This window comes from Amblyomma maculatum, chromosome 1 (assembly GCF_055883805.1).
Source record: "Amblyomma maculatum isolate TAMU_Amacu chromosome 1, ASM5588380v1, whole genome shotgun sequence".
NCBI classification, from domain to species: Eukaryota; Metazoa; Arthropoda; class Arachnida; order Ixodida; family Ixodidae; genus Amblyomma; species Amblyomma maculatum.
Genome location: NC_139344.1, coordinates 15,276,487 through 15,303,599, shown reverse-complemented (window position 1 = coordinate 15,303,599; position 27,113 = coordinate 15,276,487). Strand labels below are relative to the sequence as shown.

The following is a 27,113-nucleotide window of genomic DNA, read 5'->3' as shown; positions in this document are numbered from 1 at the left end:
TATTTCGAGGGCTTTCTTTGAGAGCTTGGAAAAACGATACACGTGAGGCTTTCATTATCGGAGATAAATGGAATTTTGAAAGATGATTTCCAACTCTGCAGATTAATTTATTCCTGAAGGCAATAGTTAGTAAATTAGAAAAATTATCTTAATTACCAAATAGTTCATCGCAAAACAACAAATTCCCTGTGGCGCGCCAGATGGCTGGCAGCTATATACAAGCGGTTTCTCTGGCCACATTAGATGTTTAATTTTTTAACCCTTGGCTAAAGTTATCTTGGACACACACACACACACACGTGCGCGCGCGCACGCACGCACACGCTGAAATTACCGGAAAAAATGAAAAGAGGGGGGGGGGGGGGGAGCGCTTTCTTGGTACCGCACTGAAATTTTCCCGCAAAAAAAAAAAAAAAATCGAGCGCAGTGCACACTGATTTAATTTTAATCGGGCCGATCGAGAAGTGTGCAACGAGACATGGATGACGCTGTGTTCTGCCTATACGCCGCTACCCCCGCTGCAAACTGATCGGCGCCCGCTGCCGCCGTCTCTGGACGGGCTATTTAAATACGTTAGCGATTCTCTTATTTCATTTCAGCGCCGCGGCCATCTGCTTCTCCGGTGGCACGCATCGTATGTCTCGCTGGCGGTCGTCATCCGACGCCAGCCGTCAGACTGTGGGCATGCGCATATCTTGGCACCGTATGGGTATAAGTACGGATGTCGTTTTTTAGAGTAGATTGGATTGGGTATTTTTGGACTGGATGGGGCTGGCAGTGTTGCCTGGGTGAGGTGCGCGCTACGAGTAGGGATAGAGGAGATGATGATGATAATAATAATAATAATAATAATAATAATAATAATAATAATAATAATAATAATAATAATAATAATAATAATAATAATAATAATTGGTTCACAGGAAGGGAAAGGCGCAGTGTCCATCACACTTGTTCTGTAGACATCTGAACCGCGCCTTACAGGAAAGGAGGAACGTGGGACTGAAAAGGAAGAGCCGTAGTGGAGGGCTACGGAGTAATTTCGACCACCCAGGGATCTTTAACGTGGACTGACATCGCACAGCACACGGACGCCTCTTCGTTTCGCCTCAATCGAGGCGCAGCCGCCGAGGTCGGGTTCGAACCCGGGTACTCCCCTCCGGCGCAGTAGTCGGGCATCTTCACCACTGCGCCACTGCGGCGAGGTGGAGCGGGGAGGTGCGGCGCGGAAATGTGAAATTAGCAGTGAAGTTAAGGGGTTCTTATATATATATATATATATATATATATATATATATATATATATATATATATATATATATATATATATATATATATATATATATATATGGTAACTTTCACATGGCGAGCGCAGTGCGCCACGTGCCGCGACAGCAAAGCACTTGTAGCAGCCGCTCGATAATCGTACACTGCGCATACACCTTCGCGTGAAATGCGGAATGTCGTGCCTGCAGCTATAGCCACTAATAACAGCAGCATATTTTGGCTATCCTTAGAGCGATGAAAAGATGACAGTGGTAGCTTCCCCGATGAGAGCCTCTACTCCGAGGCGCCACTTCCTTATAGGCCTTTGATGGATATCGTGGGATCTGGGGTCAGCAGCAGAACGAGGGAGTATTTAGTTACGGCGTACTGCGCCAAGCGTGACGCTGTCTGCACCGAAACCATCGTTTTAGAGGCCAATGGAGCATCGCAAGAAGGGATGACTCATCGGTTTGCTTCTTTCGCGCGTCATTGTTGCCACCTGATGGTTGCGATCGCTTTTAGGAAAATGTTAGAATCGCAGGATGGAAGCTTGGGCGAGTTGGTGACGGTTTTCCGGTCCCGTGTGTCTCGCTGTGTCCCTGTCTGTTTAGCACTATGTTGCAAGAAGTTAGAATCGTACGCTCCGCTGCAGACGGTGGAAATTCAGACCAACGCTCGCTTACTCTTTGGGCAAAGTCAGTGACCTCATTCAGGCCGGCGACGCCACGGGCACAGCGCGCTCTATGCGAACGGTGCAAAGCACTTCGTCGGTCCATCATCCTGATTGACGGGCGACGCGCCTCTTGGCGTCTGCACGCGGTCGCGCTCATTCGCTGCGCAGTTTGTCTTCAGATGTGAAGGAACGAGCGTTTTACAGTCGCTTTCGCAAGTTGCCGGCGCTGCGAGGGCAGAACAGCAAGTTGTGAGGCATTGCCCCTCTGCGTTTCTTTGTGGCGTGAGTAGTGTTTGGTAGCTTCACATGAAATGTTTCTTTTTACGGCACATCTTTTGTCAAGTGTTTATCCGCGCACGCTCCCAGCGGTCAGCTCTAGAATGATCGTATTCGTACCGCACTTTACAGGTTCGCAGTTCTAGAGCACGTAGCCGTAGTATATGGTCCCTGGAAAGCCGTAGCGCGCGTCGAGGCACGTGGCCGCTTACCGTGGCGCCACCTGCCAAAGCGCAGACGCAAAAGGTGTCCGGCCGCTGAGGAAAGCGATTACGGTAAACGGTATACGATATATGATAAAACTATTTGTTCTAGCTGAGCGTTACCTTGTACCGATACCGTTAGGATCTAGCTGCGCACGGGCTGACAGAACGTTTTTGCTTACCGCTACGACACTGCAGTTAACGAGCCTGCAAACAAATGCGCATAGGCTGGATCTGGTGTTACCGTTTACGGGTGTAATTAGGTCTTGAATTTTCCCGCTTATTATTATTATTTGTTTTAATTCGGCGGCCTTCTACGGGGGAACTTATTTCAAAAGCAATTTCCGTTTTTTTCGCCGATGAAAATGATTTCTGTGGATAAATTAGTTTATTTGTGGGGAGGTGTTATATATGACATCCCTATGCACTCACAAATAACCTATAGTTAATAATTCTGTCTTGTTCTTGTAAACAGCAGTTCATGTAGAAGTAATCAGCGCGCAGATAGTCCTGTTTAGAATAATACAAAATACTGTGCGGTAGCCGCTTGAATGTTTAAGTGATTGAGCCGTGAGACAAAAACGCGGATGGGAGATTTTTTTATTCTTCTAGAAATTGGGCTGTTCAAAAACTTCTATGCAAAAAGAAAACAAGCTACATTCTCACTTATTAGAAATGGAGGCTGGTGTCTATATTTACTCGCCTTCATTTGGACATAGCTTTATCTGGTTGTGATAAATGCAGGTGTATACGTCAGTTGCCGCATGCTGATCGCTCTCATTCAGTCACACAAGGAAACATGAAAGCAGCAAAACGCTCCATAAGAACACAATATCGAATTGGAAACTAAAAGAAAAAAATATTATGCCTCGGTTTAGTTATATACATATAACAAACACGGATGTGCACGCAGAAGCATTATTTAGCGCTCTTTTAGCTTTACTTTGTCGCCCCTTGCATGTTTAGCTAGGCATTTAAAGGTTGGTTTATGCTTTTGTTAGCGTGACGGAGACCTAAATAAGCTTTTTAGCGCAACTTTGTCAGAGGAGGCAAAGACAATATGACATGCGAAGCGCAGCGTGGGTTAGACTGGCATTTTGGCACGGAAAGAAATTCGCTGCCGATAGAATTGAATTCTGGGATTCTTGAATTTCGGGGAGGGACGCGTTCGCGTAGTGGCCCAACATAGTTGCCAGCAACGCTCTTACCCCGGGATGGGTTGGAAACACACTGGTGGCAAGACTTCTTTTTTTTTTTTTTTTTTTTTTTTTTTTTTCGTGCGATTGTCCGAGGGAGGCTTCACAGCCGCCTCGGCGAAATTCAAGAATGCGGGTTGTAATGCTTCCGCATTTAATGTGACCCCGGCCGAAATTCGGACGGAGCCTCGGGACTTCCCATCACACCGTCGACAAGATGAAGGCTGTGGCTCAAGGGCTGCTGAACCGTCGCAGAAGTCTGAAGTCATTTTTTTTTTTTTCTATACGTATGTGCATGGTTTTGAGTTGACGGGGGCTTGTGACGGTTGCAGACGACAGCGTCAAGCTTGCATGCTGTCCGATAACTCCTCCAGGAAATGTGGCTCTGATGTGGTGATGGCAGTCAGCGAGTAGAGTGAGCTGCACTGGTAAGATAAACTTGACTAGATAGCGGTGTCTCTGGGTCTGCACGAGGCGTTTCTGTGTGAGGTCACGAAGCACTGCCTCCGGACTTGGTACCCAATATAACGATCTCATTAATCTATAGAATTGCTTATGGCTTCCCCTTAAAGCGTAGGCGTCAAAACTTCATTTATTAGTTGCCTGATTTAGCTACATTTTATCTTATGCAATATCCTAAGCCTTGTCAGTGCTTATAAAGTATTTTTATTCTTGTTGGCAAGGTTAAGGGAGCTTAAAATGGAATAAATTCGCTATTTCTGGATAACTGTGACGGTTGAACTTTTTTCTCTATCCTGTATTTTTTTTTATTGCGAGGTGCAGTGGTATTTAATCCAGTTATTAACTATATTATTTCATTCTCGGTTGTGACCAAAATTAACGATACTAAATTTTTGAAAACCATTAGTCAAATGTGGACGATTTTTCTATTGTACAACTAAGTACAGTCATAAGCTGAGCGCTTTACAGCGTGATAGTTTTGGTGGAATTTCATACTTCTTTGTGGCAGCAGCATGAATGACCCGAGATGGCGAGTGTTTTTGTCGATAGAGCTATCTAGTTCAGAGAAAACGCGAACCAACATGGAGCGAACCCGTCCTCCACCTTAACTGCAGATTAGGTGGACTGTGGGCTCGCTCCGTGCTGGCTCTTTTTTTTTTTGGGGCTATATGGCTCTGTCGACAAAAATACTCATCTCGGCTCATTCGTGCTGCTTCCATAAATCAATATCTAATTCTAGCAAAATATCATGCTGCCAAGATTTTTGCTTGATTGTACTTGGTTGTACAATAGAAAATCGTGTTCAAAAATGTAGTATTGTTAATTTTTGTCATAACCGAGAAATAAGATAATATTATCAAGAACTGGATTGAATAGCACTGCACCCAGAAAAAAAAAAAAAAGAGATTACAGGATAGAGAAAAGGTTCAAACGTCACTTGCGTTCTCCGATGAAATGGCAAGAAAAAGCCTATTTATTCCATTTTCAGCTATCAAAAACCCTGTCAATAAGCAGAAAACGACTTTATAAGCATTGAAATAGATAAAATTAACTAAATTCAGCAAATACTAAGTCCAAAGTTTGATGCCTTAAGGGAAAGCCATAAGCGCCTCTATAGAATAATAAAATACGTTCAGTTTTATATTTCTTTTTTATACGTTTAGCTTACAGGAGGAGGAGGAGGAGGAATAACTTTATTTGATGTCTGGCAGGGTTTAACGCGACCGGGCCTAGGTCTCCCACGTAACGTCGAAATCTTGTCTCATCGCCGCCATGAGGGCCTGCTGGACGGCCCAGAGTTGGTCGTTGCAGCTGGAGCTGCGCAGAGCGGCTAACCACCTCAACATAATGCAATACTTTTTACTGCCTGATATTTATAATGTACTTAGGATCGTTTTAGTTGATTTCAATAAATATCGAAGTCGCGGTAGTTTTTTAAATTCGAATCAAAGCTGTCCATTTCTTATATATTTTTTTAATTTTGGCTAATTTCAAAATTATATGAAGAACGAACGAACAATTTGAGAGTTTCAAATTTCTCCAGAAATAAAGAACAAGGGCTGGATAATATAGACATAAAGTTCCAGTGGCAGCTTTTTATTGAGTTGTGCCAGAATCAGGACAAGCCTTCAGGTTTATATGTATTTTTTAATATTAAACAATATAATGCAACACTTTTTAGTCCGTAATATTTTTGAGGTAATGGGGATTCTTACGATGGATATTAATAAAAATCGAAGGTAATGTTCTTTTTTTTTTTTTTTAACTGGAATCAAAGTTGGCCCTTTTTTTGCTGTTTTCATATTCCGGGCGATTTTGATGCCTTCTGGAGAAGACACCTAGAAATCTAGAGCTCCAAAGATTGTGTGAAATTAAGAACGTAACCTGCATAATAAACAGAAAAACGTTATAGTGCAAACAACTTAAGGCATCATGCCAGTATGTAAGGTTGAAAATGAACACTTTTGCAGCGTGTCGCTCCTGAAGCAAGGTTTGCGATTTTTTTTTTTTTACTAAGTCAACTGCTAACATAACAGGTTTCTAATAGTTTGTAATACTTTTTATGAAGAAAAAGATGCATAAAATTAGTGAGTAAAAAATAACAGGTTACAATATCTAGTGCGGAAGCAGCAGATCTCCAAACTTGCAACTTTTTGAAATGGCAAAAACGGCGTTTTCCACCTCTTGAGATATGCGTGTTTTTTTTTTTTTTTCTAGAAATCTACGCCGTACCTTGCAAAACTAAGGTTCATTCCTTTGTGTCGAGACCATATATAAACATTTCACTCAAATCAAAAAATGGTCATGGGACCTCGAGGACAATAATCGTACGGAGTAGTCCCCCAGAGGTCACTAACTAGATTCCAGACTACAGCTGCAGTGTGTTATTTTACAGAGGAGAGCGCGAGCGCATGAGCGGGGCGGGGCGCACAGTTGTTAACTGAAATGTAATCATGAGTCGCGGTGCATCCCAGGCGCCCGTCTTGTGACCGCACGTGGCTGCCGTCGTGAGACACTTTAAACCCGAACGTGGTTCCCGCTTTTTGTTGCGCAGGTCTGCCTGAGCGCGCTGTCCTTGCGCGAGCTGACGCTGTACGGCACGGTGAGCGTGGCCAACCTGACGTACCACAAGCACGTGTTCGTGCGCTACACGGCCAACGAGTGGCAGTCGCACGTGGACTGGCCGGCCTCGTACGTGCAGGGATCGTTGTCCGACGGCGTGGACCAGTTCGCGTTCGCCCTGAGCGTTGCCGATGTCCCGCTGCACTGCGAGCTGGCCATCTGCTTCGAGACCGAGGACGGACGCCGCTTCTGGGACAACAACGGGGGCGACAACTACCGCTTCCGCCGAGCACGGCCGCCGGCCGCCGCCTCTGCCGCCGTCGACCGGGCTCCCGCCGTCCACAAGTCCGTGTCGCTATGCGGCAGCTGGCTCCACTGGCTGTGAGCCCACGGTGGATGAATCCCGTCTAGAACTCTCATCCTTCTCTTTGTTTTGTCTGTTGTTTGGCGAAATGTGGGTGCTGTCGGACAGCGACAAATGGTGGTCTTTCTTTCTTTTTTTTCCGAGTACATGGGCACCATATATGGACGAGGACGGTGCTGTATACGGGGCAGTCCGGTAGACCAGTAATTTCTTTGTCAAGGCTTGTTCGCCTCACTGGGGCATCGCGCTTGCTTGTCTCTGCACTCTTAATCTGGTTCCGCTTATGTATTTAAACACTCCCGCTTATATAAGCGGAACCCGTCGCGGTGGCCGGGATCGAATCCCGGCCACGGCGGCCGCTTTTCGGTGGAGGCGAAAAGCGAGGTACCCGTGTGCTGTACGATGTCAGCGCACGTTAAATAACATAAGGAGGTCGAAATTTGCGGAGCCGCCTTCCACTATATGGTGTCCCCACATCCTGTGCCGCTTTGGGACGTTAAACACACACACACACAAAAAACAAGCCTACTTATAAGTGGAAATATTTAGAAAGTTCCATTTCTAACTGGAACTTATGCGGAACCAGATTAAGCATGTAGGTCTTGAAAGTGTCCATTGCCCGCTTCCCTTCTTGCTGGCACCTGGATTTTTGAGCCTTTAAGCAGTGTTTTTTTTTTCTTTTTTTTTTTTTTTTTGCTCGAAACAGGCGAATTTTTGGAGCGTGTTCTTTTTTGCACTGTGGTATGCATAGTTACCTGATTTATTCGCAGCGCAACGCATTGTGTGCCGAACCGTGCAGCTATCTTTAGCTGCTGTCGTCAGATGTGTCTAGCTTTATTTTCTTTGTGCGACAACAGTCCCGTGACGGCAGCGAGCGGTGGAAAATGCTAACTGATTACTGTGGCATTAAGCGACAGAGAGCGTGGGCTAGAGAACGAACGCAAGCGGATATCCTGACGAAAATGACGGTGGGCTTGTGCAGGAGCAGATAACCGGCTTTCCCTAGCAGAGTGATCGAAAACGGACACTTAGGAATGGGAGTGCTGTCGAAGGTGGCAAAACACATGGGGTGACAAGGTTAGCGACTTTTTAAACGGGATGAGTGGATAGGGGCCGGCACAATATGTAGGTCTTGCTGGGTCTTGGCTTAGCTGACAGAGACAGCGAGCATCATTGCAGTTGTACTGAACAGAACGAACCGTACGCTGTCGCTTCACTGTACGGGGCAGCGGGTGGACCTATAGTGTCGCGTGCTCAGAAAAGCCGCTTTTCGGTTATCGCAGGCTACGCCGCCACTTCCATGTAATGGCGTTAACCGAGACCTGTGCTTCCAGGGCATCGTTAGTAGAGGGAAGGGCTGTCATGTAATGGTGCCTTCTGTTGGAGATCGGGGCGAAGGTCATGAGTTACGGCGGACACATATACTTTGCGTTTCCTGTGGTATTTTAGGCTAGAATATTCTAGAATTTTCGTGTGAAAGCTATGTTTATGCACGGACTTTGTAGATATTTAGGTACCCTTCGTGCATAGGACATGAGTACCGACTTAGAGTGTAGCTGCTTCCTTTGTGTATCACCGGAAATAATCAATTTTGACAGACGGCCCGTATACTGACAGTGAAGGAATTGTTATGCTGCACATGAAGGAGATTTGTGTGCCTTGCGCTGTTTTTGGATGCAGACGCGACTTTTGTCGTTACGACTTAGTGGTTGTGGTCCGTCTGATTATAGGACCGTTAATGTTGCAAACACGTCGTGCAAAGCAGGGCGCTTTGTCTCCTCGTGAAACATGGAAATTTGAAGTCGGGATGCGAAGTTCTCGCTCGCGAGATGCTGTTAGTGCCAGCGTTGCAGCCAACGCCTGCGCGTCATTGAGTGCGAGTGCGCACTCTTTCCACGTGTGAGCGTATCTGTTTGCCAAATAATGCGATTGCGCGTCTCCACCTGCGACGACCAGGAGGCGAATTGAAGGAGGAAGAGAGGAATGGGTGGGTATTTTGTTGTACCCCGTTATTTATCCGACGAAAAAAAGAAGTCCAAGAAATACATAGCTCAAATAGGCGGAAGTGCTGCGCACAGGGTTGGCAGAAAATATAACAATTGTAATAAATGGAATAGTGAGAGAAAAGGATGTTGCGTACGGGCTCCCGCACGTGAGCGTGACTTAATTATAGTCAGTTTATTTTGTTAAAAAAAAAACAACGAATAATGGAACTATGTCTTTAATAGCCCGTTCTCTACCCCAGTTATAACAGTAACGACGAATATATATATATATATATATATATATATATATATATATATATATATATATATATATATATATATATATATATATATATATATGCGCTGTTTGATTTATACCCCCAGAACGTTGTAAAAAAGACATAAGCTCGAAATTAAGAACCCTGAAGAAAACGACTACACGCTTTATTATCCTGCCATGATGCGATTCCTTTGACCAGTAGATGATTATATGCGGTTCAACACGTCGGTGTTTGTATAGAGCGGCCTGCGTCTGCTCTTTGCGAGTACAGTTACTGGGAAAATGGGCGGCAGATTTAATGGCTTGCACGCACATGTGCAGTAGCGAGTCAGTGCAGGGATCGGAAGCCCGCCACATGGCTGGGTTTTTTAGGTTCCGCGTCGTCGTGCGCGCGTGTCAGCGAACGGTTGCGTTGAAACGTGAACATCGCAGCAGAGGACGTATACTGGTGTACAACATTCTGCTCAGGCTGGTGTACGAGCGTTCGTGTTCGATTCCGACGTGCCTTGATTGTTGCTCAGTGTATCGTTTGTCGGCCAGTGACAGGGTGTGCATCATGCACCGGAAAAAAAAAAGTAAAAAAGAGACGCGCATTAGTGTTTCCTTTCCTCTACGTCGTTTATTTTTTTCGAAACTGCCGGCCCGGGGGTCAAAGCTCTTACCGGTGAGGAAGCTTTTCTTCCACCTTCTTCCAGTGAATGTAAGACACGGATGTGTTCAGCCCCATGGTTCTACGATGAACCGGGTATATACGCTGTGAACTTTTGAAAAAGACATTACATTGAAATGAGGAAACTACTCCGATCTCGTATTTCCACGGAAAAGGGGATTATCGACATTGCCAGATCATGGAACGTCATTGGCATTCCGATACTGATTTCATTTCATTCACTTGGATTTTTTTTTTTTTTTTTTTTTTTTTTCGCTACAACGGTAGCTTCTCGGCCGCCACGACAGAATTCTTATGGAGACGAAATCTAAACGCGCCCGAGTACTGAGGCGTCTACGCCGCTCACTACGAAACCCCGAAGGGCGGTCTAATAAATTAATCCGGAACCGCTCATTCGCTTAGACGCTTGAAAAACCGTCAACTAACTCAACCAGTCTGAGTGTCTTGTTGCTCTTTAACAAGCACAGAAATCTCAGTAGCCTACGCGAGCGTTTTCGCGTGTCGAAATGCTCTGTCGCGGTTGGGATCGAACCCATGACCTAGCATTGAGTAGCAGAGCCGCCGCTTAGGGTACAGTAACAGTTACAGCTCCATTTCTTATCATGCCAAAACGTTGTGATTATACGTTACGTTTGTGACGGTAATAAACTTGGCCGGATGCAGAATAGTTGCGCATCAGTCAGATGGAGTGGAGTTTTGACGAAGTGTACGTGATTCAGGTGTTTGGGGCTAGTGATGGCTGCTGCGTCGAGCGTAGTTTTGTGGCGCAAGGGCACGACGCTGGATGTGAGTCTAGTCATGGGTCAGTATTTAAGTGAGTGGTGGTTGTTATTGTTGTTTCTGTTGTTGACTAGGATTTGGAATTGTGCTGATATTATGCGTACGCAGGCATTATATCGTGGTATACAATACTTGCAATGCCGGACTGATATCCTCGTAATAAAGGTGCGTTTGTTGAACATACAGGCTCGCTTCAGCGGAGTGGGAGACTCTTGATGTCTGTGTCGGTTGCATTCACTGGTGTTCCTTCGTTACAGCAAGATTCGTGCAGGTTCGTGTCGTAAAGAGCAAATTTAAGCCGTGTGAGGAAGTTGTGGAAACAATTCTAGGGGGCAGTTTGGACCACTAAAGTGCTATAAGGCCAAAGTACTTTGTTTGAAACTTCGCTGATTCCTGGTTTTACTGAGTCTGCTTCTGTTTTCTGTGTGGTGCGGCGTTCGAGGAAACGCCAAATGAAAGGCACTGCACGGACGCCTGGATCGGACGCCCGGTGGGGTAAGTTTCATATATGCGTGAATCACCTGGTGACGTCATCACTAATCGTGACGTCGTGGTCGTATGTTACGTCATCGTGACGTCATTTCCGGTTATTAGACATGACCGGAGACGACTTCCGGTGGATGTGACGTCACACCGTTCCCGTGGCTATATCAACGTCCGCGCTATTTCGACGCAATTTTGACACTTCTGACTACAATTAACCGATTATTCTACAGTCATCAAACTTGGTTCTAGGTTTATTTTTTCCTCCTCTACCTGATGTAACCGTTATTTTTCTCCTATCTTTATTAGTTCCCACTTAACGAAAGCGTTACGGACTGAGGGACACGATCATGGCCGCGAGCATGAGCCATTAAAGGCTTTCGCCTTAAAAGTGTAATGTGCACGCTGGGGTAACCGTGACCGCGGGATCTTTTTGCACCCGCATTGTCGCACTCGGCAATGTCATTGTCGCGCCCTATAGGCGGACCAGACGAGGTGCTGTTATACAACTGCACACTGACTGTGCCGAAGATGGGAACCGCGATGTTCTCATTCGAAACCGCAGCTGGGACACGGTATATCTATAATGCGAGTGCCAGCGTTCGTAATTCGCTGCGTGGCGGCAGTTTAGTGGAGCTACATCACCGCACCCAGTTGTCCTCTACATTTACGCACTTCTTGCATCGCATATAGCTCCCTCCTGACGGTTATACGTGTGTAAATGTTTAATTGAATTCACCCTTATTATGCAGCTTCAGGGTGTTATTATTACCATCAAGGCCCTTGTTTCCGCTTTGAAACATTGGATTATGTATGGGATTTAACGTCCCAAAACGACTCAAGCTACGAGAGACGCCGTATAGTGGAGGGCTCCGGAAAATATACGACCACCTGCACTGACATCGCAACGCACACGGACGCGTTGCTTTTCGCCTCCATCGAAAAGCGGCCGCCGCAGCTGGGATTCGATCCCGCATCCTTGAGCTCATAAGTCGAGCACCCTAACCACTTCACCGCCGCAGCGGGCTTCGAAACATTGTTTCCATCCCAGGCAGGGCGTGAAAGATGAAGCGGCTATCTAACGTGATCAGGGAGCTGCGTTCCCGGGCGCCCTTAACCAGACTTTTCCACAAATAAACTTTTTAATCGTACATTTTTTAGCACGTGGAAGCCGTAGCGCATAGGCAAGAATACAGGGAAAGGCAAGAAGACAGCATGAACTATGTGAATGTATGCGCACCGTTCAGAACACATCAGCGAGCGAAGATGAAAAAGCGTGTAAAACAATTTCATTCCAGCTGTTAATTCCCAAACAAGCTTCCCTGTGAACGAAGCAAAAGCATCAGAAAGCGACGATGTCCAGCTGTTAATTCCCAAACAAGCTTCCCTGTGAACGAAGCAAAAGCATCAAAAAGCGACGAGGTTGGTCGCAGTCTGGTTGCTGCACGCGCTTTGTCGTGGCTTGCTGAAATTTGGGCGTGGAATCGGCCTACTGAGCTCTAAACGAATGCTCTAAACGAATGTTAAACGAATAAACGAAGTCGAAATATCGGGACGTAGTAATGACTGATTATGTCTCATTCCCATTAAAAACGTACAACTAAACGACAAAGTTCGGTTTTAGATTTTGAATGGTTATCATCGATGTTATTCCTCAAAAGCAGTGTAGGCAACTGAGATTGTTATATGTTCTCATATTTTATTTGAAAGCTTTGAGGTCTCGTTCTTTGTCTCGTATTTGAATCTCTGGTGGATGCTTGGTCATCCTTTATTTTCGTGCCCCCCCTCCATGACAAAGCACGTGCTTAATTTCAGCCGGGCTTCCTAGCTCTCCACTTCTGAGAGAGCCATAAATAGTTCCGGTGTTGTGTTTCACGCCGATGATCAACGATGTAACGCTTTTCGCGTTGCGTCATCGTTGATGGACAGGCCGGAGAAAGGAGGGCACGCTAAGCAAACACGAAATTCGGGCTGCCGTGGCGCGGTGCCAGAAAATGGTGCCGAAGGCGGCTGATCAGCTGCGTGTCTTCGGTGACGTCTTTATCAGGGGACGCAAGACACGCCCCGTTTCCCGTCGCTATGGGACAGGGGACGCCAGCCGGTCGAGCCCAATCTCCACCAACATCAGTGGCGCGCTTTTAGAGTGCCGAGCAGGGAAGCGCTCGTTAGTGTCAGGGTACAGTGGCATTTCAAGGTTGAGCTTTGGCATCCGGAACAACAGTCACGAACTGAATCCGAGCCACTGCCTCCTCGGCACGTTGCGTGATTCGCGTTCCGCGCTCTCAAGTTGACTGGTGGGCGCCTGATGCTCGTGTGTGACGCGCGCGCGCGCCATCAGTGGAAGCGGTGGCGCTGCAGTCGGCTTGGCGTAGGCAGCCAATTTCTTGTCGCGCTTGTGTCTGCACAGGGGGTAATGAGAACAGGCTATAGTCGTGCGTAATTGTATAGTGGACGACTCGAGCATATTTTTAGGTACAAGCGCAACGAGGTAAAATTCGAACAGCGGAGCGCGTAAGCGCCGCTTCGTCCACATTTCTCCCAAAGCAAAAGCTTTACTGGCCTCGGCGAGCCAAGGTCATCGGCGTCGCAATTTGTCCTCAGGTGCCGCACTAGGAGCCGGCGGAGCTCGCTTCTTCCTCTTCTGCCGCCTCGCTTCTACTTCGCACACCAGCTGCTGCTGCTTCTTCAAGCATCTGGCAAACAAATACGAAGACGACGAAGCGGGCAGTGCACAGCGCTTGTAGGCCCGCTTAACATTACAGCATAGTTCATCATCATGTCATCATATCGCTCTGTTTCATCTCTTGCCATCACGCATGGTAGAGGTGGGGGTACTTCGCCGTCCCCAGGACCGGATTAAGAAAAATGGGGGCCCTGGGTTGAAGCGCATGCAACTCCGCACCCCATTGGCGGTCCTTCCTCACTTCCATATCGTTCTTCTGAAATATACCCTGTTTCATTTTAACTATAAGGGGCTAACTGAGCGAGCTGACGATGCTTGAGTGATATTATTGAACAATTGGGATACTCCTCTTGTCGCCTTCAAAACAGACATTGTTCCTACAGTATCATTCAAAATTTTACACCAAACTAAAAAAGAACAAGGTGTGATTACTGTGACTAGTGCGAAAGTGATGCATTAGTTTCGCAGCACACAGAACATAAGCGCAGCCATTAACGCTCAGATGAAGAGATAACGACAGCGGGAATAAGAGAGCGATGGAACTATTTGAGAGACGTATGGCGATGGTGGGGGTGGGGAAGATTTTCCTCCTTATCTCATCTGTTGTTCCAGTTAAATTTTTAGGCGTTGCTCACTGCCATAGGAAGGAGGGATTGACAGGCGCAACCGTTAAAAACACTCCAGATCTCCTCACAGAAAAAGGACCTCCCAGAGTGATGGAGGACTCCTGTTTTTGCAGCTCGAAAAGGTCTTCCACAACAGGTAAACAAAGTCAGATTAGGTGGGGGCCCATCTCCTCGTTCTGGTTTTCTCTCTTCATACCTGTCGCTCGAAGTTCTATTATTTCTGGTTCCACATATGAAGCACGTGAGGGATCGCCCCAGTGCAATTCAGAGCTTGCTTAGAGGAATTATTCAGAGACATGAAATGGGAGCAGTTAAGGAATCAGGGTTGATGGAGAATACCTCAGTAATCTGCGATTCGCTGATCACATTGCCTTATTAAGTAATTCAGGGGACGAATTGCGAAGAATAATTAATGACCTAGACAGGAAAAGCAGAAAATTAGGCCTAAAAATTAATATATACACAGGTCTAAGACAATGTTCAACAGCCTCGGAGAGGAACAGCTGTTTACAATAGATGACGACTAGCAGCTTACCGGTATCGCTTAAGAGGAAAGTATATGATTGTTGCAACTTACTGGTACTCCTCTGTTCAGAGAAATAAATCGAGTTGATATTCTAGTCGAAATCAAGAAGAAATTGGCACGGGTAGGAGTGCGAAAAGAGGATAATCGATGGTCGAAAAGGGTGACAAATTAAATTCAAAGGGAAGGAAGCAAAGCAGAAGGCGGCAGAAAATTAGATGGGTTGACGAGTTTAAGAAGTTCACAGGGGTCAAGTGGATGCAGCTAGCACAGGACCGGGTTAATTGGAGGAATATGGGAAAGGCCTTCGCCCTGCAGTTTTGAGGGCAGTCTGGCTGCTGCTGATGATGATACGAAGTAGACTAGAATAAATGCCCTCTCCTTTCCTTCCTTTTTCCCTCGGAGACGAGGTTCCTTAGCCCACATCTTAATCCAGCGTTGACCGTTCTTCATTCTGTCCCTGGAACGATGCCTTCCGCTCGTCTTGGTCGTCAGCTGTGGCTACCTGTACTGTGTCACCCGACTTTCCTCAGCTCAGCTTGACCAGACCTGACCTGCTGCTCTCCCAAGCCCCGTCCCCGGCCCTGAGCACGACACACGATGGCCAGGAGCAGTCCAGACCCGAACCAACCGACCCCAGGACGAAGCGATCCCACAAACACTAGAGCCAGGACAGCACCCCCGCCCAAACCGTACGACTTGTCCACGGGCATTTGCCTGTGTCAGATGACGAGCGCTGGGCCTGAAGTTCCGGAACAAGCATTTCACCTTCTAATATTCCTGCCTGTGCTCATCGTCAAATCGCGCACCGTATATCAAACAATCGATCGAGACGATCGCCCGGTGGCCCCGGGTCATGCTACGAATACGAATACGGCGGGCAGTGACGAGGGGCGGAGCGCTCGCGTTAGGCCCGCTGGCCATTAGGGCACAGTTCATCGCCATGTCATCATGTCTTCCTCTTGTTTCGTGTCGCCCTGTTTCATTGCTTGCCATCACGTAAGAATATACCTCCACAAATATACATTGCCTGACACAATGCCACACAGCCTTCCAGTGCCCTGCCTACCCTTTCCCTCCACCGCCACCACTGCACATCTGGCTCGCCTCGTAGGACCGCCCTGCCGCTACAAACAACTGAGCTAACGGCGGGAAACCCCGGCCCTCCCCCTTCTGTTAAAAGCTGGATTATATATATATATATATATATATATATATATATATATATATATATATATATATATATATAAAGTATAGCTTGGCGTCACTGTGCCAGATTACATACCTCGCTAGCCGACGCTTATATGAAGCTATTCGTGTGCCGGCTGGCAGTCGTGACTGTTGAATATCTCCTTCGCTGTTAGAGTACGTGACAGCACAGCATATTTAGGACAAACGTACAGGCAATGAGCCTAATTCATAATGAAAGAGGTGGTGAGCTCTTTTATTACACCCAAAAACAGGGGGACAGTCAAAAAGCCGGTTGCGCTGGCTTAGAGGAGGGCCGAAAAGTAGGCCATGTCCCGCGCTCCTTGTTCATTCCGGGCTGTCCGCCTTTCTCTCTCTACATGATATGTATAGCGTCATGTTTAGAAAAAGCTGCGTGTTCGCTGTGTAAAGGCCGCCTGCGTCTGAAAAAGTTACTTGTGTTGAGGTCACTTCTTTCTTGCGCGTCGCAGTAGCTTTGTTCCTCAACAACGTCGCGTTCCTGGGTACCACTAATGTACGTTATTGCGCGATCGTTCATGATGGGCGAACGGAAGAAAGCTCCGCGGCGTTGTCGCCGACCCCAGTCGACGCACGCCGATCAGCTATTTTCACGGCTTGCGCACTCGAAATATTCGGGCCAGTGACCCTACCCCCCGCTGTCCGTTCATTTCAGTGAAGGAGCTCACGCGGGCTCCGAAATGAGCTGCGCTGCCTCGGTGCAGCGTAGACGCGTCGACCCTCGCCCCTTCTCCCCAGTCCGGCGCGTGTGGATGGAGGAGCAGTGATCGAACCACCTACCGCGGCCTACTTCGGCATCGATCTGTCCGCGCGTGCACTGCAAGCCGAGGAGCCGCACGTCAACGGAGACGGTGTACAGTGTCGCATTATATGACGCTGTGCGACTACATAGCAAGTGATCGGCGCCATGGCCGTAGGCTACAGCTGGCTGTATGGCTTTGCCGGTATTGCGGTTTCTCATAGCCGTTTCTGAGTAGCCGTTAGCGGTCTGCTTCGTTAAGAACAACAACAACAATATATGAAAAAAAAAAAGAAAGCTCAAAATAAGGAAGTTGTGGACCTACTAAGCGCTGCGAAGGAAGCGCGGCAGGGTGCGGGGAGGGCAGGAACTCGCGGAAGCCGAGCAGGTCGCGCATGTAGGCGCTGTGTGCTGATGTTGGCCTTAATATTCAGCCCAGTAGATTGCACTCGAGTGCGTAAAATGTAGCGCCAAGTGCCCTTCGCAGAAAGGACGTGGGATGGGAGAGTGCGTGCCCTGGATTTCGAAGGAGCTTGAAAGCCGCGCGTCGAGAGTCCTGCTGCGCACGTGAAGACGCCTATGTATGGCGAAAAAAAAAAAAAAAAAAAAAAGAGAGAACGGGACAGGAGTTTGGTTCTGCTCAGCGCAAGCAGTGTTTGGGGACACTAAATGTATTCACGGAACTGTTGGAAGAACGCTATCGAGCTAAGAGCCGAGCATTTGTGACGAGAGAGGTTGACGGCCGCGCGGGCCGAAAAATCCCGTATTTGACATAAAGGGGCTTGCCGAAGCTTATCACTGTTCGGAATCAGTGTGCACGATGAAGGAGCACGTAACGCATTGTTTGTTTGCGTCATCTTGTCGACTTGCCCGTTCCGTACTGAGTTAGATATATTTGGAAAGGAGTCGAGAGTCGATTTGTTAATAACAGTTAATTATCTGTCTAATTATTGAGCTCAAATACCTTCGTAATTGTCCACCTTGCTGTAAAACAGATGTCACAGACCGCACTGGCATATATCTCTCAGAGTTTTTTACCGAGAACAAAACTAAGCGCGTTATTAAAATTGTATGAAACAGAATCTCTTTGATTGCCACTGCCTACAAGGTTTCAATATAAACATCCATACTAACTACAGTGAATAAAAATAACAATGCGTTTAGTTATTTGCTGTGTGGACGAATGTAATTTTTCTCGCAGTTTGTGTCCGCCTGGCCACATAACCCGTTTCTCTAATTTCGGACACACACACACACACACACACACACACACACACACACACACACACACACACACACACACACACACACACACACACACACACACACACACACACACACACACACACATATATATATATATATATATATATATATATATATATATATATATATATATATATATATATAGGGTGGCGCTGGTGAACACTCTCAAGTTTCGTATACAGACAACATACATACCTAAGAAAGTAGCAGGGGGGACAGCGGCCGATGTAGCTCAGTTGGAAGAGCACCGGACGCGATATTCGGAGGTCGTGGGTTCGGTCCCCACCATCGGCGCGTTGTTTTTTCTTCTACTTTGTGTTTAATCATCTTTCCCCTAATCAGATTACATTAAGAATTTCTTTGATTATCCAAGTAAACATTAAAAAAAAAACATAAAAGTACCATCCACAACGCTTTCCTCGGCCTCGCCGACTGTTGGCTTCTTTCCTTCACATATATATATATATATATATATATATATATATATATATATATATATATATATATATATATATATATATATATATATATATATATATATGTGTGGAGATGAACTACAAATAATGATTGATGACCTAGACAGGAAAAGTAAAAAGGTAGGCTTGAAAATCAATGTGCAGAAGACTAAGGTAATGTTCAACAGCCTCGGGAAGGAACAGCAGTTTACATAGGTAGCGAAGTACTGGAAGTAGTAGGCGAATATGTCTACTTAGGACAGGTAGTAACCGCAGATCCGGACCATGAAAAGGAAATAACAAGAAGAATAAGATTGGGATGGAGCGCATTTGGCAAGCACTCGCAGATTATGTCTAGCAGCTTACCGGTATCGCTAAAGAGGAAAGTATATAACAATTACATCTTACCTGTACTCACCTATGGCGCTGAAACGTGGAGGCTAACCAAGAGAGTTCTACTTAAGTTGAGGACAACCCAGAGGGCTATGGAACGAAAAATGGTAGGGGTAACATTAAGAGATAGGAAGCGTGCAGAGTGGGTCAGAGAAATAACTCAAGTTACCGACATTCTAGTAGAAATTAAGAAGAAGAAATGGACATGGGCAGGTCATGTAGTGCGAAGAGAGGATAACCGATGGTCGCTGAGGGTAACAAACTGGATTCCAAGGAAAGCGTATCAGGGGCCGGCAGAAAGTTAGGTGGGCGGATGAGGTTAAGAAGTTCGCAGGGGTCAAGTGGATGCAGCTAGCACAGAACCGGGTTAAGTGGAGAAATATGGGAGAGGCCTTCGCCCTGCAGTGGGTATAGTCAGGCTGATGATGATATATATATATATATATATATATATATATATATATATATATATATATATATATATATATATATATATATATATATATATATATATATATATATATATATATATATATATATGGGTGTGTTCAGACAAGAACGTATTCGAGGTGACATGACCTTTTTTTTTTTCAATTTTAAATGAAATGTTTATATGTGGTGGACAAATGTCTCAACACAAATGGGTGCACCTTAGTTTTTCAAGTTACGCAGGAAAGAACAAAAAGTCCTATGTCACTGGAGGTGGAAAACGCTGTTTTTGCCATTTCAAAAAGTTAGAAGCTCGGAGCCCTGCTGCTCGCGCACTAAAATTTTGGCCTGCATAATTTTTTACTCAGTAAATTTATGTAACTTTTACTTTAAGCAGAATTATTAAAACACTCTTTCTTGCTGCATATTTGTTTTAGTAAAAATAGCAAACTTTCCTCTAGGAGCACCGCACAGCAAAAAAGCCGATTTTCAATCCTACATTCTGGCACGAAACATTAAGTTGTTTTCACTAAAACCTTCTGTCTTCATTATGGAGGCTGTGTTGTCAATTTGAGGCCTTAAACCGCTGGGTGTTTTTGTTCACAACGCATCAAAATCAAATTCGGCCCAATTTCGAAAACAGCAAAAAAAGGGACAAATATACTGATTCCTTGTTAAAGAAAAAAAAAAAAAACATCATTTTCGATTTTTATTCGAATCTTCCTCAGGAACTTTCAGTGCCTTAGAATTATTAAGACTAAAAAGGTGCTGCATTGCGTTGTTTAAAATTATAAAAATTAATATAAAACTGATAGCTTGTACTGAAAATTGTCAATATTTTGCCCTGAATTCTGGCACCATTCAATAAGTTATTCTCATTGAAGCTTTTTCTCGGCATTACGCAGTCCTTGTTCTTTATTCCAGCAAAAAAATTTTTGCTCTGGGGTTGTTTGTCCCCCCCCCCCCCCTTACTTAGAAAATGGCCAAAATTAAAAAATCTTCGGTTTTGACTTGAATCTCCTAAAACAATCCTCAGTTCTTCATAAATATCTGGCACATTATGTAGGCCAAAATAGCTGAGCGCATGTTTTCATTCTATGGAATTGTTTAGGCCTTCCCCTGAATGAGTAGGCGTCAGAAATTCGTTTGATCATATGCTGCATTCAATTACATTTTCTCATGCGATATCTAAAGCCTTCTCCGTGCTTATAAAGTCGTTTTCTGCTTGTTGGAAAGGCTGATGATGGCTTAATATGGAATGCGCTATTTGTTGACACTTCGTGGGAAAATGCAAGTGACGGTTTAGCTTTTCTTCTATCCTGTATTGTTTTTTTTTTTTTTTATTGTGCGGTACAGTGATATTCAACCTATAGCTCTAAATTATTTTATTTATTATAATCAACAATGATGTGTTCTTGAAGACAATTTTTCTCAAGTGCGCTAAAGTAATGCAGAATGCTCTGCAGCATGATCGTTATATTTATTTACGTCTGCGGCACGAATGAGCGGTGATGGCGAGTTATTGTCGACAGAGCTACCTCGGCTAGGCGAGGTGAGAGAACATCAAAGCGAACCCGCCACTCACCTAACCTGCAAAGTCTCGGGTCTCGCGTTTTACTGGCGACTTTGCTAGTTAGGTGAATGGCGGGTTATATATATATATATATACTGCCGGATCTTCCTCAGTTGCTTCGTGTGCTCGTCTCCGATATCAGTGAATCCCCACTTCAGATGAAATGTTCTTGTAGAGACCTCTTTTCAGCTCTTTTCTCTTTATATCGCGCCGTCGTCGTTGCGGCCGTCCGCAGCACAGAACTTGGCTACTGGCCAAGCTCCGTGCCAATAACTGCACGGCGGGTTAGCGTTTTTAATTCGATGGGAGGGCCGGCAACGGTGGCTCGCTGGGCGAACTTGGCAGCGCGCCAGGGCACTGCCATGGCAAGCCGGCGAGGCCGCGCTTCCGGTAGGGTGCGCACGTTACGCAAGGTGACAGGTGTTGGAGTACGCGTATTCGAGCATCACCAAGGAGTTTCTTGAAGACATACCGCAAAAAAGACGGAGACAACTAACACAGATGTAGACAGGACATCTGTGTTAGTTGTTGCCGTCTTTTTATGTCTTCAAGAAACTGCTACCAACTAGCCCAAACCAAACATCTGTTGCATCACAAAGGAGGCCGGTTCATTCCAAGACCAATACAAAAATTATTTGCTCTCACAATTCACCTAACGCTCAAACATTCGCATACCACACTCGTAACTGCCCTACGAGCTTCTTTTTTTTTTTTCCTGCTTTCAGCAGAACTCTCTGCTACCTAAAATGATTGCGGCATTCATTCCGCATTCTATTTAAAGCCACCACTAAATTTAGAACACAACATCCAGCTACTCGTTTCTGAGTGTCGATGTATACGTTTTTCTCCTTTATGCTGGGCCATACCGAAGTTTCTGTTTTCTACTTCGGTAAATAACGTCCCCATGTGGCAAGTGTGATATGTCTTAACAGGGTGGCGCGTGCCAGGCGGGCCGGGGCATAGCGGTTATAGTCGGATGGGCGCCCCTATCTGCCGGATGCAGGCGACCGACAGAGCCGGGCCGCTCCCCGTGCGGGCAGGGTTCTGTGGTGTCCCAGGCGAGCTGAGACGTATCTCACGCATTGTCTGCCGACAATGGATTTTTGCTAGCTATTCTACCATGTACCCACCTTGTCGCGCCTTGTCGCTGGAAACATGTGTCTGGCGTCCGGGCTTCTAATTTAGAACGAACAACGTTTAGTCTATGCAGTGTCTCTATGACAGTTGGCCATCACGCTTTTGCCGCAGCAGTTGAAACACAAGTGACAAGGCCGCTGTTCAAAGATAAAAAGTGAAGAGTTGTATTTGTTCTAATTTCCCTCGCTGCCCGAGGCGTCAGCGGGGCTGGGTGGCGCGCCTTTGTTACGTTCACTTGCAGGATTTTGAACAAATTCAGCGGCGTGCACAGTCTGCGAGCTTCGTCTGCTGCCGTCAGCTCGTTGCTGGCAGCTAAACACCGGCGCGTGTGTTGTCGCCTTGCCAAGTTTGACGATAATGCCGGGCAGTATGCGACTCGACACTTCTGTGCCGTGGACGACGCAGAAGGTGACCCGTTACGACTAGCGCAGACGGCGACTTATCCCATGTATTGTAGAGGTATATAGAAGCAATGCAGAGTGAGAACACGTGAGCGTGTGCTGTTGCTGGCTGATCGCGTTTTTGTGGGTACTCGATGAAATTGATGGCACGCCATGTCACATAAGCATGAGAAGAAATCACTGCAATTAATTTTTCTTTTCAGGTGTTATAACTAACCAGATTTTATAACTGCATGATAAACGAGCACGTTCCGTGCCGCATTCAAAGATAAACAAGCTGCAAACACGATGAGTTTGTGTCCAAAGTTTAGAGGAGGCGTGTCATGGGGCCGTTCCGATGCACGCTCGCTTTCGCGTTGCTTCCCCCTGTACCACACCGCGTGCTGCCTTCTTTCTACGCGCCCTGAATATTGCAGTACTGCATGCGAATTTTGACGTCCTCCAGTATGAGGGTTTTGCACGCAGCCGTGTATACCTGAGCAGAAAGTAGTGACCAAGCTCAGTCACGGGCCCCTGTATATATCGTCGTCATCATCATCATCATCAGCCTGACTATACCCACTGAAGGGCGAAGGGCTCTCCCATATTTCTCCATTTAACCCGGTTCTGTGCTAGCTGCATCCACTTGACCCCTGCGAACTTCTTAATCTCATCCGCCCACCTAACTTTCTGCCGCTCCCTGCTACGCTTTCCTTCCCTTGGAATCCAGTTTGTTACCCTCAGCGACCATCGGTTATCCTCTCTTCGCACTACATGTTCTGCCCATGACCATTTCTTCTTCTTGATTTCCACTAGAATATCAGTAACTTGAGTTATTTCTCTGACCCAATCTGTATATGTGGCTTTCATTTAAAAGCTTAAAAAGGGCGCCAGGGACAAATGTATACGATAAATAACGCGCACCACGATGTGATCACAAAGAGACCCCTCTCGCCGGAAACGGGGATCTCATAAGGTATAGGAGCAACTGAAAAATGAACTGCAGATGTCGTCAACACTGGCCGATTTCGCAAGTAAAATGCATGCTTCGACAGCAATTTTCGGGCGCGGATACCAGAGGCTACGCTATACCGTCATTCATTTCTCGGCGATGAATTCGTAATTTGCTGCTGAAAAAGTGTCAATCTAACCAAGAAGAGCCAGAGGTTCGAGTTTTACTGATAATACCGATTGTAAAGAATCGTCCTCAGTGCCCGTTCAAATGTCGCGAACATAGAGCACCGCTGCGCCAGGCTACTGAAGAACTTTTCATTCATCAGCCATATCGATCAGACAATGCTGCGCAGCAATGTGCTATGAATTATAAATTGATTGTGACGGAAGAAAAACTCGCTAACCCTCTCACTCGCGGTGAACTCCTGAATCGTTCTGTCAAGGAAGGGATAAAGAAGAGGAAAAGAGGGGTCGCAGCGGAGGGCCCAAATAATTTCAACTACTTGAGGTTCTTTATCTTTCACCGGCATTTCACCTGGAGCATAGCACGGGCGCAATGTTATTGGTCGGAGCCATCAATAAATCCAAAGCAGAAATACACGTCCATGCGCACGGTATCGGTGTACGTGAATGAAGAGAGCTGTAAAGACGGCTTCGACGGGGTTTGGGGACATACTTCAAGATGATTAACTCTCGGGATAATCGCATGAAAAGTTATTATTATTTCTTTTTTTATTTCCAGCTTCAACGCGAATTCGAACACTTCGCATTTCATTTTCAGAGGAGCCAGCGAGTTCATCTGCGTCAACCCTGTCGCGTGGCGCGCGTAGTGACCATGCGTAAGGAGAGAGAGCTCAGCACGCGGCACTCACGTGGTTTGTTTGACAGAAGCGAATCATTGACCTTGGCTATGTGTACGGCATCCGAGAGATCTGGGCGCTGCTGGCTGGAGTGCCTTCTTCCGGAACGCTATCATCCACTTGAGGCCGCTGAAATACGCGTCAGAGATATGCGCCGCGACGAAAATAGCGCCGACCTGGGACTCTTATCTCCGCTGAAAAAGAAAATCGCAGAGAAAACGCGCCGCAGTTTGCGCATTCCCGATGATCTCCGCGCGACAGTGAAGTCCAGGTAACTCAGCGTCCGTTGGCTCGTTTGCGCTTTCATGTGAGCGAAAGGAGTCGACGCAGCGTGCACGCGGCTGTCTTTCGTTATCGTTGTTGTGAGTATGGAAGATATGGCCAAAACATGCTCTCAGCGCTGCTTTTGGTCGATTTCGAACGGTCCGAACTTTGAAGGCGAAGAAAAATGAAAACTCCTGATCGTCGCCGAAACGAGCTTACCCACAGGTCGCGATTGGATGTCTACTACAGTCGTTCATGTCTGAGCAGCGTCTTTCTCGTTCTTTTTTTTTTCTTTTTCTTTTTAGCCGCAAAGTGCGTTTAGCTCTCACCTCTGGCATCGCTTCCCCCGGCGTCCCTTTCCCGGTAACGCCTCAACCAACTCCAAATCCAACCCCCATATTTTGGCTTTGGCTTTGAGGTTGAACGTCCCAAAACGACTCAGGCTATGAGAGATGTCATAGTGGAGGGCTCCACAAATTTGGACCACCTGGGGTTTTAACGTGCACTGACGTCGCACAGCACACATGGGCGCCTAGCTTTTCGCCTCCACCGAAAAGCGGCCGCCGAGGACGGGATTCGATCCCGTATCCTTGGGCACAGCAGTCGAGCGCCCTAAGCACTGCACCACTCCGACGGGGCCCAGACTTTCGCCAGGAATGATAGGAAGCTGCGTGCAATTCTATAAAAGCCATTCATATACTGAGTATCATTTTTTTTTAGAAGGTCCAAAATTAAAAATATCACTGGCTTTAGATTTATTTCAGCCCTAGGGCTATATTGGGGGCAGCGGCGGACACCAAGAAGCAGAATGCTTCAATTATTTCGCTAATTCCTAAATTTTTATTTTAGGGGCTCCGTTGCATTTGCACAATTGAAGCTGGTCGTTCAAATAGAATAAACAAGAAAATAATTTCATTTAAAAAATAAAGTGCGTTTTGCAAAGCCTTCAGATGTCAGCCATGATCTGTTTGTTTTTCTTTTTTACTTTTCTTAGTTGTTTTCCCTAAACAAAAACAAACGGTCTTATCCAGTGAAAAGTATTTTAACGCTTTCTAGACATGGCTGGGGTTTGGTTATTCCGCACGAACTCCCTACTAAGGGTCCGTTGCAATTTTTAGACCTTAACTTGCAGTTTGGCTTGTATCATACGGCACGCACAGAAAGAGCTGCTTCCGTACTATTCTGCGCACTCGAATATAGTTAAGAGAGCTATGTCTAGGTCGTTCCTGGAATCTGCTCTGGCAAAGTCACGCCAGCATGCAATATGTACGCACCAGCTTCAATAATGAAGTTAACAGGTTGCTTTCAGCCGGCTCCTCTGCGAGGTCATCCCAGCTGTGTCTGGAGAACCTTTTTTTAAAAGGTAAAAGAAGGAAGACGCGGCAATAACAATGAGCGCATGCTCAGAAAGAAGGTCACGGTTGTACCGTATATACACAAAGTCCGCCCACAACATGAACAACAACAAAAAAAAAAAAAAAAAAAAAAAAGCGATCAAGCACAATGTTTTTTTTTTTTTTTTTTTTTCCAGAGCCACAAAAGCTCGCCGGGCTTTGCCCGAGAATTAGTGCCGAAAGAGAATGGAACGGACGCAGCATAAAACATGCCGAAACGTTTGCGAAATAGGCCATGGGCGTCGTTAATGAATCCCCCTAAGGTCTGTACGTTGGCGTGAATGAACGCGCAGTGGAGCATGCGCGCTAAGTTTGAACTGAAGAAGGACCGAACTTTCCCGTTCGTTCACTACATGCAAAGATTATGAGCCACAGCTCAAGAATATTTAGATTAATTCTAGGCAGGAGCAAAGACGAAGTTGTCCGTGAGCTTTTAGAAGCGCACCACATTAAGGTAAAATGCAATTACTGAGTCAGTGATACTTCTTTCTGTAATACTGTACAATGCAAAAAAAAAAAAAAGAAAACGCGGCTTTTCTTTTCCACAGGATTAATTTGCCTTCTTTCTGAATTCCCCCCCCCCCACCTCTCCTTTTTTTTTTTTTTTTTTTTTTTAGGCACGTGTGCACAATGTTTATAGAAACCTCAGTGAAAGGCAGTTGATAATTTGCAAAAGAAAACATAACTAAAAAATAAGACGAGCTCTTTCCGAAACCGAATTTGTTTTCTTCCTGTGTATATGTGGGTGTCCAGCTCGTCAATAACAACTTCCAGGTGTGTATGTATGCGCGGTTGAAGATACCATGACTGGAGAGTTCATTTGTGCTTTCTTGGCGTCGCTCTTGACTCCCGTCTCCAGTGGCTAGAAAGGATTGTAGAGAAACAATAGGGTAATCGTCTTTCCTCAATACTCAGACTCCACGAAGGCCCTAGTGATCAGCGGCATAATTTGCAGCTTGAGCGCCTAGAAATTTTGCATCGAGAAAGACTAGAGCCCTTGGCGTGCAGTA

General features: G+C 46.0%; 1 protein-coding gene across 1 annotated transcript in view; it reads left to right on the top strand.

The window, feature by feature from the left end:
• LOC146201816 (protein phosphatase 1 regulatory subunit 3E-like) overlaps positions 1–9,342 on the top strand; it is a 31,416-nt gene extending 22,074 nt beyond the window's left edge. The window contains exon 3 of the mRNA XM_084587777.1: positions 6,631–9,342. Within this exon, the coding sequence (XP_084443903.1) occupies positions 6,631–7,023 (393 nt within the window). The 3' untranslated portion in view covers positions 7,024–9,342. The remainder of the gene's footprint in view (positions 1–6,630) is intronic.
• Positions 9,343–27,113: the final 17,771 nt, after the last annotated feature.